Source organism: Xenopus tropicalis, chromosome 3, assembly GCF_000004195.4.
Source record: "Xenopus tropicalis strain Nigerian chromosome 3, UCB_Xtro_10.0, whole genome shotgun sequence".
Taxonomy (NCBI): domain Eukaryota; kingdom Metazoa; phylum Chordata; class Amphibia; order Anura; family Pipidae; genus Xenopus; species Xenopus tropicalis.
Genome location: NC_030679.2, coordinates 308,709 through 325,583, shown reverse-complemented (window position 1 = coordinate 325,583; position 16,875 = coordinate 308,709). Strand labels below are relative to the sequence as shown.

General features: G+C 55.9%; 1 protein-coding gene across 6 annotated transcripts; it reads right to left on the bottom strand.

Annotated features, from left to right (window-relative positions):
• Window positions 1-1,820: 1,820 nt before the first annotated feature.
• On the bottom strand, window positions 1,821-14,494 carry mgst1 (microsomal glutathione S-transferase 1). 6 transcript variants are annotated; one of them, XM_031897888.1, is made up of 4 exons: window positions 14,419-14,494; window positions 7,116-7,246; window positions 6,161-6,255; window positions 1,821-2,180 (listed from the first exon to the last, which is right to left on the bottom strand). In XM_031897888.1, exons 1-4 carry the CDS (start codon window positions 14,423-14,425, stop codon window positions 1,934-1,936), a joined length of 480 nt encoding a protein of 159 aa, XP_031753748.1. In that variant the 5' UTR covers window positions 14,426-14,494; the 3' UTR covers window positions 1,821-1,933.
• Between the last annotated feature and the right edge of the window lie 2,381 nt (window positions 14,495-16,875).

Genomic DNA, 16,875 nt, shown 5'->3' with positions numbered 1-16,875 from the left:
AGTGCCACAAGCCCCCCCTTCATTATGTTTGGATTAACCCACACAGCACCACAGTGTAGTATTGAGGCAGACGTCCCATGTGCAGGGGCCACATTGGGGTTCCCTTGGGGGGGTTGTGGGGCCCCCTGTCTGACCCTGGATATCAGTTGTCTTGTAGATCAGGCAGATCTGAATATTTTGATAATAAATTTGAAGCGAAAAAACAGTTGCCGCAAAAAAGCACCCGTTGACTTTAATGCATTTGCAACAAGAAAAACAGTTGCGCATTTCGTGAATTTTTCATCGTTTCTCACATTTTTTGGTGAAGCGAAAGGGAAAAGATTCGCTCATTGCTAGTAAAGTGCGCGTTGGCGTGAGAGCCAATGAGAACTCCCCGTAGCCCCCAGCTTAGCTCAGACTTATTGACCAAAGAATGGGGCAGCCAGTGATTGGCCAGTGGTGTTGGTGAGATGCCCCAATGGTACAACATGACACTGGTACCAGTTGCCCCCACAGATCCAGTGCGAGAGTAGTGAGTAGTGAGTGTGACTCTCGTGTAACTGGGACCATAGTGTATTGAGTGTGCAAATCCCACAGTTATATTATAAGGAAGATGCACAAAGAGACCGACCCAGATGATTCCTAATGGTCCCGGCAGAACCGGGCTCAGTCTGAGCTTGGGATTCCCACTGGGAGAGCAGAACTTGGGAGCAATTACAGAGACACTTGGCTAAATGAGAGCGCGGGGGGGGGGGCGAGAGTGCTGAGAGCTGCTCAGAGCCCTTGAAGAGAGAGGGGGGGGTATCTAATAGGCATCTCAGCCCCAAATCAGTGGCACTTAGGGAACGCGGCCCGTAATTATCATTTGGATCAGGTGTTTATTAAGTGCTTCATCGGCTCCGACTTCACTAATGATAGAAATCAGCAGAAAGGAACCGAGGATCGGGCCGGGGACACAGAACATAATGCTCTTCAATTGGGCTCGTTAGTAACTGGTCCCGGTCAGTAGGTCAAGGGCCTGGGAGGGCCCCTCATCAGTAGCCCAAATACAAACACACCGAAGGGCCACTCAGTAACAGGAGGAATAGCCGCCTTGCTAGAGAATAAGCTTTAATAGGCCAAGGGCCCCGGCAAAACCACGCCCCCAGTGCCCAGCCCCCCAGCGCCCAGTGCCCAAACCCCCAGCCACCAGCACCCAGACCCCCAGCCGCCCAGTGCCCCAACCCCCAGTGCCCAAACCCCCAGCCCCCCAGTGCCCAAACCCCCAGCGCCCAGACCCCCAGCGCCCAAACCCCCAGCCGCCCAGACCCCCAGCTGCCCAGCACCCAAACCCCCAGCACCCAGTGCCCAGACCCCCAGCCCTCCAGTGCCCAAACCCCCAGCGCCCCTCACAGCCCATGCCGGTGCCCCTCCCAGCCCACGCTGGTGCCCCTCCCAGCCCACACCGGTGCCCCTCCCAGCCCATACCAGTGCCCCTCCCAGCCCGTGCCAGTGCCCCTCCAAGCCCGTGCCAGTGCCCCTCCCAGCCGGTGCCAGTGCCCCTCCCAGCTCATACCAGTGCCCCTCCCAGCCCATGCCAGTGCCCCTCCCAGCTCATACCAGTTCCCCTCCCAGCCCATGCCAGTGCCCCTCCCAGCCCATGCCAGTGCCCCTCCCAGCTCATACCGGTGCCCCTCCCAGCCCATGCCGGTGCCCCTCCAAGCCCATGCCGGTGCCCCTCCAAGCCCATGCCGGTGCCCCTCCCAGCCCACGCCGGTGCCCCTCCAAGCCCATGCCAGTGCCCCTCCCAGCCCATGCCAGTGCCCTTAGCTTGAGTGCCAGCAGGAATACACAGCCGGGAATCCATTTTGATGGTTTATTCACATTTCACATGAAGACTAAAGAGCAGCTGAGGGATCTCAGGCCCCTGGCGCTGGGGGAGACTCGGTCCCATCCAATCCCAGAGGCTCAGGCCCTAAAGGTAAAGAACCCCACGCAATATGCTAACTGCCATGGAAATGGTGGCAAAATACCCTATGATCCACATCAGGCCCCGGCTGGGCTGAGGGAGGGGCAATAAGTAGGCGACGGTGTGTAGGAGTCTTGATCCGGTAAAGATCCGGAAATGCAGCAAAGCGCTGGCCAAGTCGGGGTTGGTGAGGGTGTAGATCAGGCCGATGGCAACAAATGGTACCACGTTCTCAATGTCATTCAGGTGGCACCTGCGGGCACAAAGCACAAAACCCATCAATTGGGCCCAAACGACTCGGGACAAATAATAATCTATAATAATAATATCACATACAGGGGTTTGTACCTGCTGATCTAGAACCGACAAACAAACCATTTTTGGCAACAAATGTCCTATTTTACATGAGGGAGGTATTTGGCTCCTGTGTAAGAACTAAACCCATTGTATCCTACAGAGCTGATATGTTGCCTGCTATGTACCCTAGGCCATGTTGCCCCATTCAGACTCAATGGCTGCCCCTGTGGCTACAGAGCAGCTTAGTTACATAAACTATAGCAGCGTTTCTAACCAGCGAGTGCACAGCAACGCTTCATTATATTTGGAACACTTTGGTGTTACTGTTCCTTTAAAACATTATATCAGCAGATCCCGGGGCAAATTCCCCCACTGGGATTAGGGCAACGCACTGACGTCTCTTCTACGGGCGACTAATCTCCTGGTGTGCCAACAGCCTTAGATTAGCCCCCCGACACACAGAGACACCCAGATTAGCCCCCGACACACAGAGACACGCAGATTAGCCCCCCCAACACAGAGACACCCAGATTAGCCCCCCCAACACAGAGACACGCAGATTAGCCTCCCAACATAGAGACACCCAGATTAGCCCCCCCGACACACAGAGACACCCAGATTAGCCCCCCAACACAGAGACACCCAGATTAGCCCCCCGACACACAGAGACACCCAGATTAGCCCCCAAACAGGAGACACCCAGATTAGCACCCCCAAAACACAGAGACACCCAGATTAGCCCCCCCAAACACAGAGACACCCAGATTAGCCCCCCAACACAGGAACACCCAGATTAGCCCCCCAACACAGAGACACCCAGATTAGCCCCCCGACACAGAGACACCCAGATTAGACCCCCCAACACCAGAGACACCCAGATTAGCCCCCCAAACACAGAGACACCAGATTAGCCCCCCCAACAACATAAGACACCCAGATTAGCCCCCCAACACAGAGACACCCAGATTAGCCCCCGGACACCAATTCTAGCCAATGAGCCGCAGGGGGCGTGACCTGCACAGATATTAGTGACATAATATTCCATTCTTTTGTCAGTTTTGCTGATGTGAGGCAAAGTGATGCCCTCTAGTGGCCAGATCAGAGAATGACCCACACCTGCTGCACTCTAAAGGGAACACTGACCCCATACAGACTGGCACTTGGGTATTAAAGGGCACACTGACCCCAACAGGACTGGCACTTGGGTATTAAAGGGCACACTGACCCCATACTGACTGGCACTTGGGTATTAAAGGGCACACTGACCCCAAACAGACTGGCACTTGGGTATTAAAGGGCACACTGACCCCCATACTGACTGGCACTTGGGTATTAAAGGGCACACTGACCCCTCTAACAGACTGGCACTTGGGTATTAAAGGGCACACTGACCCCTTAAAGACTGGCACTTGGGTATTAAAGGGCACACTGACCATACAGAATGGCACTTGGGTATTAAAGGGCACACTGACCCCATAATGACTGGCACTTGGGTATTAAAGGGAACACTGACCCCATACTGACTGGCACTTGGGTATTAAAGGGCACACTGACCCCTTACAGACTGGCACTTGGATTTAAAGGGCACACTGACCCCCAAACAGACTGGCACTTGGTATTAAAGGGCACACTGACCCCATACAGACTGGCACTTGGGTATTAAAGGGCACACTGACCCAATACAGACTGGCACTTGGGTATTAAAGGGCACACTGACCCATACAGACTGGCACTTGGGTATTAAAGGGCACACTGACCCCATACAGACTGGCACTTGGTTAAGGGCACCCTGACCCCAAACAGACTGGCACTTGGGTATTAAAGGGCACGCTGACCCCATACAGACTGGCACTTGGGTATTAAAGGGCACACTGACCCATACAGACTGGCACTTGGGTATTAAAGGGCACACTGACCCCATACAGACTGGCACTTGGGTATTAAAGGGCACACTGACCCCATACAGGACTGGCACTTGGTATAAAGGCACACTGACCCATACAGACTGGCACTTGGGTATTAAAGGGCACCCTGACCCCAAACAGACTGGCACTTGGTATTAAAGGGCACGCTGACCCCATACAGACTGGCACTTGGGTATTTTAAAGGGCACACTGACCCCATACAGACTGGCACTTGGGTATTAAAGGCACACTGACCCCATACAGACTGGCACTTGGGTATTAAAGGGCACAACTGACCCCATACAGACTGGCACTTGGGTATTAAAGGGCACACTGACCCCATACAGACTGGCACTTGGGTATTAAAGGCACACTGACCCCATACAGACTGGCACTTGGGTATTAAAGGGCACACTGACCCCATACAGACTGGCACTTGGGTATTAAATGGCACACTGACCCCTACTGACTGGCACTTGGTATTAAAGGGCACACTGACCCATACAGACTGGCACTTGGGTATTAAAGGGAACACTGACCCCATACTGACTGGCACTTGGGTATTAAAGGGCACACTGACCCCTTACAGACTGGCACTTGGGTATTAAAGGGCACACTGACCCCCAAACAGACTGGCACTGGGTATTAAAGGGCACACTGACCCCATACAGACTGGCACTTGGGTATTAAAGGGCACACTGACCAATACAGACTGGCACTTGGGTATTAAAGGGCACACTGACCCCATACAGACTGGCACTTGGGTATTAAAGGGCACACTGACCCCATACAGACTGGCACTTGGGTATTAAAGGGCACCCTGACCCCAAACAGACTGGCACTTGGGTATTAAAGGGCACGCTGACCCCATACAGACTGGCACTTGGGTATTAAAGGGCACACTGACCCCATACAGACTGGCACTTGGGTATTAAAGGGCACACTGACCCCATACAGACTGGCACTTGGGTATTAAAGGGCACACTGACCCCATACAGACTGGCACTTGGGTATTAAAGGGCACACTGACCCCATACAGACTGGCACTTGGGTATTAAAGGGCACCCTGACCCAAACAGACTGGCACTTGGGTATTAAAGGCACGCTGACCCCATACAGACTGGCACTTGGGTATTAAAGGGCACACTGACCCCATACAGACTGGCACTTGGGTATTAAAGGGCACACTGACCCCATACTGACTGGCACTTGGGTATTAAAGGGCACACTGACCCATACAGACTGGCACTTGGGTATTAGAAGGCACACTGACCAATACAGACTGGCACTTGGGTATTAAAGGGCACACTGACCCCATACAGACTGGCACTTGGATATTAAAGGGCACACTGACCCCATACAGACTGGCACTTGGGTATTAAATGGCACTAACTCAATGAGGCTACAGTTTTATTGTTGTTGTTACTTTTTATAACTTGTTTAGTCCCTCTCTAATTCATATACCAGTCTTTCATTCAAACCACTCCCTGGTTCCTAAGGTAATTTGGACCCTAGCAACCACTGAAACTCCAAAATTGAGGGCTGCTGAACAAATTGTAAAATAACTAAAAAACTACAAATAATAAAAAATGAAGACCAAGTGCAAATTGGCTCAAAACATTACTCTGTACATCATACTAACAGATAACCCCTTTAATGTATATAGCATGGCTAGTCTAGACAGAGCTGAACTGTAACTACCGCTTACATGTGCCCCACACATACTGATCTTGCACCCCCACTCCTACACCAGCTGAGCACCATACTGGGACCAGTACAGGGGAGTGCCGGAATGGAAGAGGCACAAGGGGCCCCACAAGTAGCACGGGGGGGGGGGCACAGGAGCCGGGAGTTGTACCGGTCACTACAAGGGCTGGACGTGACAGACAGAACCACAGGAGTTGGTTATAAACCAGACATAGAGGCCACGGGATGGGGGGGAGGGGCTACATAAATTGGGGGTGGCACTTTGGGATAACGTAGGACAGAGCTTTAATATACACTTGGGGTATCACGTTCATTCTTCCATTACCTGCGAACTCGTTCAACATCTTCATCTGTTTTCAGTAGCTTTTTAGGGTCCCCTCCCTTAGCAGCAGCCCTGGCATCTTCGGGGTTAAAGAAAACCTTAAAGGACAATGAAAGGTTAATATAAATTAAAAGTAAGTCTAAAGGCATTGTGGGTAAGTACTTACTGCATATCTACTTTCCCACATCCCTGCTTGCCTCTCTGAGATACGGTGCTGGCAGCCTACAGCAGTGTGAAGCCTACAGTGACATCACTGAAATCTCTCTCCCCTTCCTGTAGGTGCCAGCGGCAGCCTTCCTATTCTCTGAGCATGTGTGTAACTTGATCCTGTCTCCTGTTCTGAGCTATACACACCCACCAGCCAATCAGAAGCGGATCTGGCAGAGGGGAGGGGGGGAGGGAATGAAACACATGGGCAGTATGAAGCAAGGAGGGAAAGGAAGGGAGAATACCTTTTTAGAGATGGCTGCCTGTTCTAGAAAATGTGAGTAAGTGTGACTGAGTAACTATGTGATTGGCTGAGCCAAAAGTGTGGGGTTTTTACTAAACAATAGGAGGGCTATGGGGCAGTATGCTTTTTACATTTTGAAAAAACTGTCATTTTCTTAACACCAACAACTGTCATACAACTACCACTAAACTAGTCCTACTACAAACCTCCTCCCCCAACTCTAAGGGGTTTCATACAACTACCACTAAACTAGTCCTACTACTAACCTTCTCCCCCAACTGTAAGGGCTTTCATACAACTACCACTAAACTAGTCCTACTACTAACCTCCTCCCCCAACTCTAAGGGGTTTCATACAACTACCACTAAACTAGTCCTACTACTAACCTTCTCCCCCAACTGTAAGGGCTTTCATACAACTACCACTAAACTAGTCCTACTACTAACCTCCTCCCCCAACTGTAAGGGCTTTCATACAACTACCACTAAACTAGTCCTCAACACTCACCTGCTTGGTATTTCGGTAAAACGCAGTCGCAAAGCTCATCATCATCATCTTCAGTAGGACAATGGTGGCGTAGGTGGCATACGCGCGCAGCACCTCGCTGTCCATCAGACTGGAGAGATTGGCCATTGTCTCTGTGGAAACAGAAAATTTCACTGCCTGTCCCCCTGTGTCCCACCTATGGTGCCCCCCCAAGGCACACGCAATAATTAACAATTTACGGAGGCACCAACACCCCACTGTCCTGCACAAACAGGGAAGAAGCTTCAGGGTCCCTCTGGCACTATAACCAACCATTTCCCACCAAACTAGTCCTACTTCTAACCTCCTCCCTCAACTCAAGGGGTTTCCTACAACTACCACTAAACTAGTCCTACTACTAACCTCCTCCCTCAACTCTAAGGGGTTTCAATAAATAATGACATTTACTGAGGCACCAACACCCCATTGTCTGAGTCCTGCACAACGAGGGAAGAAACTTTAGGTCCCCTCTGGCACTTTAACCAACCATTAGGAACCATTACCAACTATAACAAACCATTACCCACCACTAGGAAGCATTACAACTATAACCGAACATTAGGAACCATTACCAACTATAACCAACCATTACCAACTAGTATTAACTACAACCAACCATTATAAGCCTTTACCAGCTATTACTAATGGGTCCAGGAAAAGACATTCTGGCCTGTAAAGCCCCAGAGGAGATTGCAGAAAATTCAGTCAATGAGAAGGAACTGACTGATCCAAGTCCCACCTCCTGACTGGGCATAAATGTTTCCAACTAAGTAGGGGGAGGGGTACATATATGTAGGGAACTGGGTTGGGGTGCACATTGGAGCCAAAGACAAACACAGGACTTGGCTACAACCTCTCCTCGTATCCTTGATTCAAAGTCCCATTCCTCTCTGCCCTCAAACAACGTCCCGCTCCTCTCTCCCCTCAACCAACGTCCCACTCCTCTCTCCCCTCAACCAACGTCCCACTCCTCTCTCCCCTCAACCAACGTCCCACTCCTCTCTGCCCTCAACCAACGTCCCAGTCCTCTCTCCCCTCAACCAACGTCCCACTCCTCTCTGCCCTCAACCAACGTCCACTCCTCTCTGCCCTCAACCAACGTCCCAGTCCTCTCTCCCTCAACCAACGTCCCACTCCTCTCTTCCCTCAACCAACGTCCCAGTCCTCTCTCCCCTCAACCAACGTCCCACTCCTCTCTGCCCTCAACCAACGTCCCACTCCTCTCTCCCCTCAACCAACGTCCCACTCCTCTCTCCCCTCAACCAACGTCCCACTCCTCTCTGCCCTCAACCAACGTCCCACTCCTCTCTCCCCTCAACCAACGTCCCACTCCTCTCTGCCCTCAACCAACGTCCCACTCCTCTCTCCCCTCAACCAACGTCCCACTCCTCTCTGCCCTCAACCAACGTCCCACTCCTCTCTCCCCTCAACCAACGTCCCACTCCTCTCTGCCCTCAACCAACGTCCCACTCCTCTCTCCCCTCAACCAACGTCCCACTCCTCTCTCCCCAACCAACGTCCCACTCCTCTCTCCCCTCAACCAACGTCCCACTCCTCTCTCCCTCAACCAACGTCCCACTCCTCTCTGCCCTCAACCAACGTCCCACTCCTCTCTGCCCTCAACCAACGTCCCACTCCTCTCTCCCTCAAACCAACGTCCCACTCCTCTCTGCCCTCAACCAAAGTCCCACTCCTCTCTGCCCTCAACCAACGTCCCACTCCTCTCTGCCCTCAACCAACGTCCCACTCCTCTCTCCCCTCAACCAACGTCCCACTCCTCTCTCCCCTCAACCAACGTCCCACTCCTCTCTCCCCTCAACCAACGTCCCACTCCTCTCTCCCCTCAACCAACGTCCCACTCCTCTCTGCCCTCAACCAACGTCCCACTCCTCTCTGCCCTCAACCAACGTCCCACTCCTCCTCCCATCAACCAACGTCCCACTCCTCTCTGCCCTCAAACCAAAGTCCCACTCCTCTCTGCCCTCAACCAAAGTCCCACTCCTCTCTGCCCTCAACCAACGTCCCACTCCTCTCTCCCCTCAACCAACGTCCCACTCCTCTCTCCCCTCAACCAACGTCCCACTCCTCTCTGCCCTCAACCAACGTCCCACTCCTCTCTCCCCTCAACCAACGTCCCACTCCTCTCTGCCCTCAACCAACGTCCCACTCCTCTCTGCCCTCAACCAACGTCCCACTCCTCTCTCCCCTCAACCAACGTCCCACTCCTCTCTGCCTCAACCAACGTCCCACTCCTCTCTTGCCTCAACCAACGTCCCACTCCTCTCTGCCCTCAACCAACGTCCCACTCCTCTCTCCCCTCAACCAACGTCCCACTCCTCTCTGCCCTCAACCAACGTCCCACTCCTCTCTGCCCTCAACCAACGTCCCACTCCTCTCTGCCCTCAACAACGTCCCACTCCTCTCTGCCCTCAACCAACGTCCCACTCCTCTCTGCCCTCAACCAACGTCCCACTCCTCTCTCCCCTCAACCAACGTCCCACTCCTCTTCTCCCCTCAACCAACGTCCCACTCCTCTCTCCCCTCAACCAACGTCCCACTCCTCTCTGCCCTCAACCAACGTCCCACTCCTCTCTGCCCTCAACCAACGTCCCACTCCTCTCTCCCCTCAACCAACGTCCCACTCCTCTCTGCCCTCAACCAAAGTCCCACTCCTCTCTGCCCTCAACCAAAGTCCCACTCCTCTCTGCCCTCAACCAACGTCCCACTCCTCTCTGCCTCAAACCAACGTCCCACTCCTCTCTGCCTCAACCAACGTCCCACTCCTCTCTGCCCTCAACCAACGTCCCACTCCTCTCTGCCCTCACCAACGTCCCACTCCTCTCTGCCCTCAACCAACGTCCCACTCCTCTCTGCCCTCAACCATCGTCCCACTCCTCTCTCCCCTCAACCAACGTCCCACTCCTCTCTCCCCTCAACCAACGTCCCACTCCTCTCTGCCCTCAACCAACGTCCCACTCCTCTCTCCCCTCAACCCACATCCCACTCCTCTCTCCCCTCAACCAACGTCCCACTCCTCTCTCCCCTCAACCCACATGCCACTTCTTCTCTCCCCCCCAACCAACGTCCCACTCCTCTCTCCCCTCAACCAACGTCCCACTCCTCTCTCCCCTCAACCAACGTCCCACTCCTCTCTGCCCTCAACCAACGTCCCACTCCTCTCTGCCCTCAACCAACGTCCCACTCCTCTCTCCCCCAACCAACGTCCCACTCCTCTCTGCCCTCAACCAACGTCCCACTCCTCTCTGCCCTCAACCAACGTCCCACTCCTCTCTGCCCTCAACCAACGTCCCACTCCTCTCTGCCCTCAACCAACGTCCCACTCCTCTCTGCCCTCAACCAACGTCCCACTCCTCTCTGCCCTCAACCAACGTCCCACTCCTCTCTCCCCTCAACCAACGTCCCACTCCTCTCTGCCCTCAACCAACGTCCCACTCCTCTCTGCCCTCAACCAACGTCCCACTCCTCTCTGCCCTCAACCCACATCTCTCTCCCCTCAACCAACGTCCCACTCCTCTCTCCCCTCAACCAACGTCCCACTCCTCTCTGCCCTCTGCCATGTGCCAAAGTTCCACTCCCCCCCCCCCACTACTCTGCACTTTGCCAAGATACCAATACACTGCATATCAGGATCGTGTGGACACAACTCTTGCTCAATGCTGGGAGCCTTTTGGCTGCACCTCGGGGTGTAACTGAACTTTCCAGTTCAGATAAGGGGAGAAATAATGGAACTGCGAAAGAATGGAGGGAAAGCTGGGGGGCTGATGGGGGGGGAGACACTTCAGTGAGTCCATTAGGAACAACAGCAGTGGGTTTCACCTGATACCTATCAGCCGGGACCCCAATAACAGCCAAGTTGTACGGCAGGCGGGTTGGTAACTGGTTTTATACATGGGCAGAAATGAAGGGGGGGGGAACCATAATGACCCAGCACAACTACAAACTGAATATGGGCCCCAGAATGTGTACATTCCCTAGCAGGGGCCACTAGCTGGAGACCCCCATGTCACCCCCATACGTACATTACACCCCTCACATAGATATGAGGCCCTAACTCATTTGCTGGGAAGCTGCTCTCCAGCTCTACTACTCTTCCCCAGACTCCCTGCAGCAGCCCAAGTCCCCATAGGAACTACTGAGGGGCCCCCTCCTGATATTCTGTAAATGTGCTGCCTGTATCCCTGGGGGGCCCCAGCAATCCCTGTCCCCCTGTATCCCTGGGGGCCCCAGCAATCACTGTCCCCCTGTATCCCTGGGGGGCCCCAGCAATCCCTGTCTGCCTGTATCCCTGGGGGGCCCCAGCAATCACTGTCCCCCTGAATCCCTGGGGGCCCCTAGCAATCACTGTCCCCCTGTATCCCTGGGGGCCCCTAGCAATCACTGTCCCCCTGTATCCCTGGGGGGCCCCAGCAATCACTGTCCCCCTGTATCCCTGGGGGGCCCCAGCAATCACTGTCCCCCTGTATCCCGGGGGCCCCTAGTAATCACTGTCCCCCTGTATCCCTGGGGGGCCCCAGCAATCACTGTCCCCCTGTATCCCTGGGGGCCCCCAGCAATCCCTGTCCCCCTGTATCCCTGGGGGGCCCCAGCAATCACTGTCCCCCTGTATCCCTGGGGGCCCCAGCAACCACTGTCCCCCTGTATCCCTGGGGGGCCCCAGCAATCACTGTCCCCCTGTATCCCTGGGGGGCCCCAGCAATCCCTGTCCCCCTGTATCCCTGGGGGGCCCCAGCAATCACTGTCCCCCTGTATCCCTGGGGGCCCAGCAATCCCTGTCCCCCTGTATCCCTGGGGGCCCCAGCAATCACTGTCCCCCTGTATCCCTGGGGGCCCCAGCAATCCCTGTCCCCTGCTATCCCTGGGGGGCCCCAGCAATCACTGTCCCCCTGTATCCCTGGGGCCCAGCAATCCCTGTCCCCCTGTATCCCTGGGGGGCCCCAGCAATCCCTGTCCCCCTGTATCCCTGGGGGGCCCCAGCAATCCCTGTCCCCCTGTATCCCTGGGGGGCCCCAGCAATCCCTGTCCCCCTGTATCCCTGGGGGGCCCCAGCAATCCCTGTCCCCCTGTATCCCTGGGGGGCCCCAGCAATCCCTGTCTGCTACAAAGACAGAAAAGCTGCAGTGAAACCTCATGGGAAACGGGGCAAAGTCTGAGCAGATCCTCCCAGGAATGTGGCAGAACCACACGGATCCGAGTCTGAATTCCCCCCGACCCAGTGTGACCCCCAGAGCTGGGACCCAGGGGCACGAGGTGTCGGGGTGCAACTCACCTGAGCTCTGTCTCTCACTCACTGGCTGAGACTCCCACACTGACACCTTCTACCTACAGAGCAGCCCCGCCCCCCATACACCTACTGTACTGCAGCCCCGCCCCCCCATACACCTACTGTACTGCTGCCCCGCCCCCATACACCTACTGTACTGCAGCCCCGCCCCCCCATACACCTACTGTACTGCACCCGCCCCCCCATACACCTACTGTACTGCAGCCCCGCCCCCCCATACACCTACTGTACTGCTGCCCGCCCCCCCCATACACCTACTGTACTGCAGCCCCGCCCCCCCATACACCTACTGTACTGCAGCCCCGCCCCCCCCCCATACACCTACTGTACTGCTGCCCCTCCCCCATACACCTACTGTACTGCAGCCCGCCCCCCATACACCTACTGTACTGCTGCCCGCCCCCCCATACACCTATTGTACTGCTGCCCCTCCCCCCATACACCTACTGTACTGCTGCCCCTCCCGCCATACACCTACTGTACTGCTGCCCGCCCCCCCCATACACCTACTGTACTGCTGCCGCCCCCCCATACACCTATTGTACTGCGCCCTCCCCCCCATACACCTACTGTACTGCTGCCCCTCCCCCGATACACCTACTGTACTGCTGCCCCTCCCCCCATACACCTACTGTACTGCTGCCCCTCCCACCCATACACCTACTGTACTGCAGCCCCACCCCCCCATACACCATACTGTACTGCAGCCCCCCCCCCCCATACACCTACTGTACTGCTGCCCCTCCCCCATTACACCTACTGTACTGCTGCCCCCTCCCCCATACACCTACTGTACTGCTGCCCGCCCCCCCATACACCTATTGTACTGCTGCCCCTCCCACCCATACACCTACTGTACTGCAGCCCACCCCCCCATACACCTACTGTACTGCAGCCCGCCCCCCCATACACCTACTGTACTGCAGCCCCGCCCCCCCATACACCTACTGTACTGCAGCCCCTCCCCCCATACACCTACTGTACTGCTGCCCCTCCCCCCATACACCTACTGTACTGCTGCCCGCCCCCCCATACACCTATTGTACTGCTGCCCGCCCCCCATACACCTATTGTACTGCTGCCCCTCCCACCCATACACCTACTGTACTGCAGCCCCGCCCCCCCATACACCTACTGTACTGCAGCCCCGCCCCCCCATACACCTACTGTACTGCTGCCCCTCCCCCCATACACCTACTGTACTGCAGCCCCGCCCCCCCATACACCTACTGTACTGCTGCCCGCCCCCCCAACTATTGTACTGCTGCCCCTCCCACCCATACACCTACTGTACTGCAGCCCCACCCCCCCATACACCTACTGTACTGCAGCCCCGCCCCCCCCATACACCTACTGTACTGCTGCCCCTCCCCCATTCATCCAGTCTGTGCCCAGTAACTGCCAACAATCCCAAATGCCCTACTAATTACCCACAACGACCGTGCCACATCAATCCGGTCGGGAGGGGGGGGGGCTCCACATCAATCCGGCGGGGGGGGGGGGCTCCACATCAGTCCGGCCGGGGGGGCGCTCCACATCAGTCCGGCCCGGGCGGGGGGGGGGGCGCTCCACATCAGTCCGGCCCGGGGGGGGGGGGGCGCTCCACATCAGTCCGGCCCGGGGGGGGGGGCGCTCCACATCAGTCCGGCCCGCGGGGGGGGGGGCTCCACATCAGTCCGGCCGGGGGGGGGGGGTGTGGGCTCCACATCAGTCCGGCCGGGGGGGCTCCACATCAGTCCGGCCGGGGGGGGGTGTGGGCTCCACATCAGTCCGGCCGGGGGGGCTCCACATCAGTCCGCCCGGGGGGGGGGGGGGCAGAGCTTTCCGGCAGCTGATTAGAGGCTACAGGTGAAGCTGCTGCCGGACTGACAGGGAACAGCCGGGACTCATTAGCGGCGCAACGTTGGGGGGGGAGCCAGACTGAAAGGGAACCGGGGGGGGGCAGTATCGGCCGCTACTAATTGCCCCAACTCTGCCCCTGACCTTTCATGTCGGTTCCATCAAGCCGCTGCTGTTGGAAGGATTATTGCTTGTTAGGCCGAGCTGCCAGAAGCACCGACGTGCGCTCAAATCGTGCAACTTTAAATGATCTCAAAGGGGCCAATTTAGGAATCGCAGAACTTGGAGAAGCTTTAGCGCTTACTGCGCAGGCGCAATGCGGCCGGTAACTGTCTGAGTCTGTAACGGTTCGTCTGTAGCGCCTTATAGTCTGGTACCGGTACCAACTGGGCCCTGTGTGTGGGGGGAACACATTAGTACTCTGGTACCGGTACCAACTGGGCCCTGTGTGTGTGGGGAACACATTAGTACTCTGGTACCGGTACCAACTGGGCCTGTGTGTGGGGGGAACACATTAGTACTCTGGTACCGGTACCAACTGGGCCCTGTGTGTGTGGGGGGAACACATTAGTACTCTGGGCAGTACCAACTGGGCCCTGTGTGTGGCGGGAACACATTAGTACTCTGGTACCGGTACCAACTGGGCCCTGTGTGTGTGGGGAACACATTAGTACTCTGGTACCGGTACCAACTGGGCCCTGGTGTGTGGGGAACACATTAGTACTCTGGTACCGGTACCAACTGGGCCCTGTGTGTGGGTGGGAACACATTAGTACTCTGGTACCGGTACCAATGGGCCCTGTGTGTGGGGGGAACACATTAGTACTCTGGTACCGGTACCAACTGGGCCCTGTGTGTGGGGAAACACATTAGTACTCTGGTACCTGTACCAACTGGGCCCTGTGTGTGTGGGGAACACATTAGTACTCTGGTACGGTACCAACTGGCCCTGTGTGTGGGGGAAACATTAGTACTCTGGGCAGTACCAACTGGGCCCTGTGTGTGGGGGGAACACATTAGTACTCTGGTACCGGTACCAACTGGGCCCTGTGTGTGGGGGGACAACATTAGTCTCTGGTACCGGTACCAACTGGCCCTGTGTGGGGGAACACATTAGTTACTTCGGGGTACCGGTACCAACTGGGCCCTGTGTGTGGGGACACATTAGTACTCTGGGCAGTACCAACTGGGCCCTGTGTGTGTGGGGAACACATTAGTACTCTGGTACCGGTACCAACTGGGCCCTGTGTGTGTGGGAACACATTAGTACTCTGGTACCGGTACCAACTGGGCCCTGTGTGTGTGGGGAACACATTAGTACTCTGGGCAGTACCAACTGGGCCCTGTGTGTGGGGAACACATTAGTACTCTGGTACCGGTACCAACTGGGCCCTGTGTGTGTGGGGGGAACACATTAGTACTCTGGGCAGTACCAACTGGGCCCTGTGTGTGTGGGGAACACATTAGTACTCTGGTACCGGTACCAACTGGGCCCTGTGTGTGGGGGGAAACATTAGTACTCTGGTACCGGTACCAACTGGGCCTGTGTGTGGGGGGAACACATTAGTACTCTGGTACCGGTACCAACTGGGCCCTGTGTGTAGGGGGAACACATTAGTACTCTGGTACCGGTACCAACTGGGCCCTGTGTGTGGGGGAACACATTAGTACTCTGGTACCGGTACCAACTGGGCCCTGTGTGGGGAACACATTAGTACTCTGGTACCGGTACCAACTGGGCCCTGTGTGTGGGGACACATTAGTACTCTGGTACCGGTACCAACTGGGCCCTGTGTGTGGGGGAACACATTAGTACTCTGGTACCGGTACCAACTGGGCCCTGTGTGTGGGGGGAACACATTAGTACTCTGGTACCGGTACCAACTGGGCCCTGTGTGTGGGGGGAACACATTAGTACTCTGGTACCGGTACCAACTGGGCCCTTGGCTTGGGGGAACACATTAGTACTCTGGTACCGGTACCAACTGGGCCCTGTGTGTGTGGGCACACATTAGTACTCTGGTACCGGTACCAACTGGGCCCTGTGTGTGGGGAACACATTAGTACTCTGGGCAGTACCAACTGGGCCCTGTGTGTGGGGGGAACACATTAGTACTCTGGTACCGGTACCAACGGCCCTGTGTGTGGGGGAACACATTAGTACTCTGGTACCTACCAACTGGGCCCTGTGTGTGGGGGGAACACATTAGTACTCTGGTACCGGTACCAACTGGGCCCTGTGTGTGGGGGGAACACATTAGTACTCTGGTACCGGTACCAACTGGGCCCTGTGTGTGTGGGGAACACATTAGTACTCTGGTACCGGTACCAACTGGGCCCTGTGTGTGGGGGAACACATTAGTACTCTGGTACCGGTACCAACTGGGCCCTGTGTGTGTGGGGGGAACACATTAGTACTCTGGGCAGTACCAACTGGGCCCTGTGTGTGGAACACATTAGTACTCTGGTACCGGTACCAACTGGGCCCTGTGTGTGTGGGGAACACATTAGTACTCTGGTACCGGTACCAACTGGGCCCTGTGTGTGGGGGGAACACATTAGTACTCTGGTACGGTACCAACTGGGCCCTGTGTGTGGGGG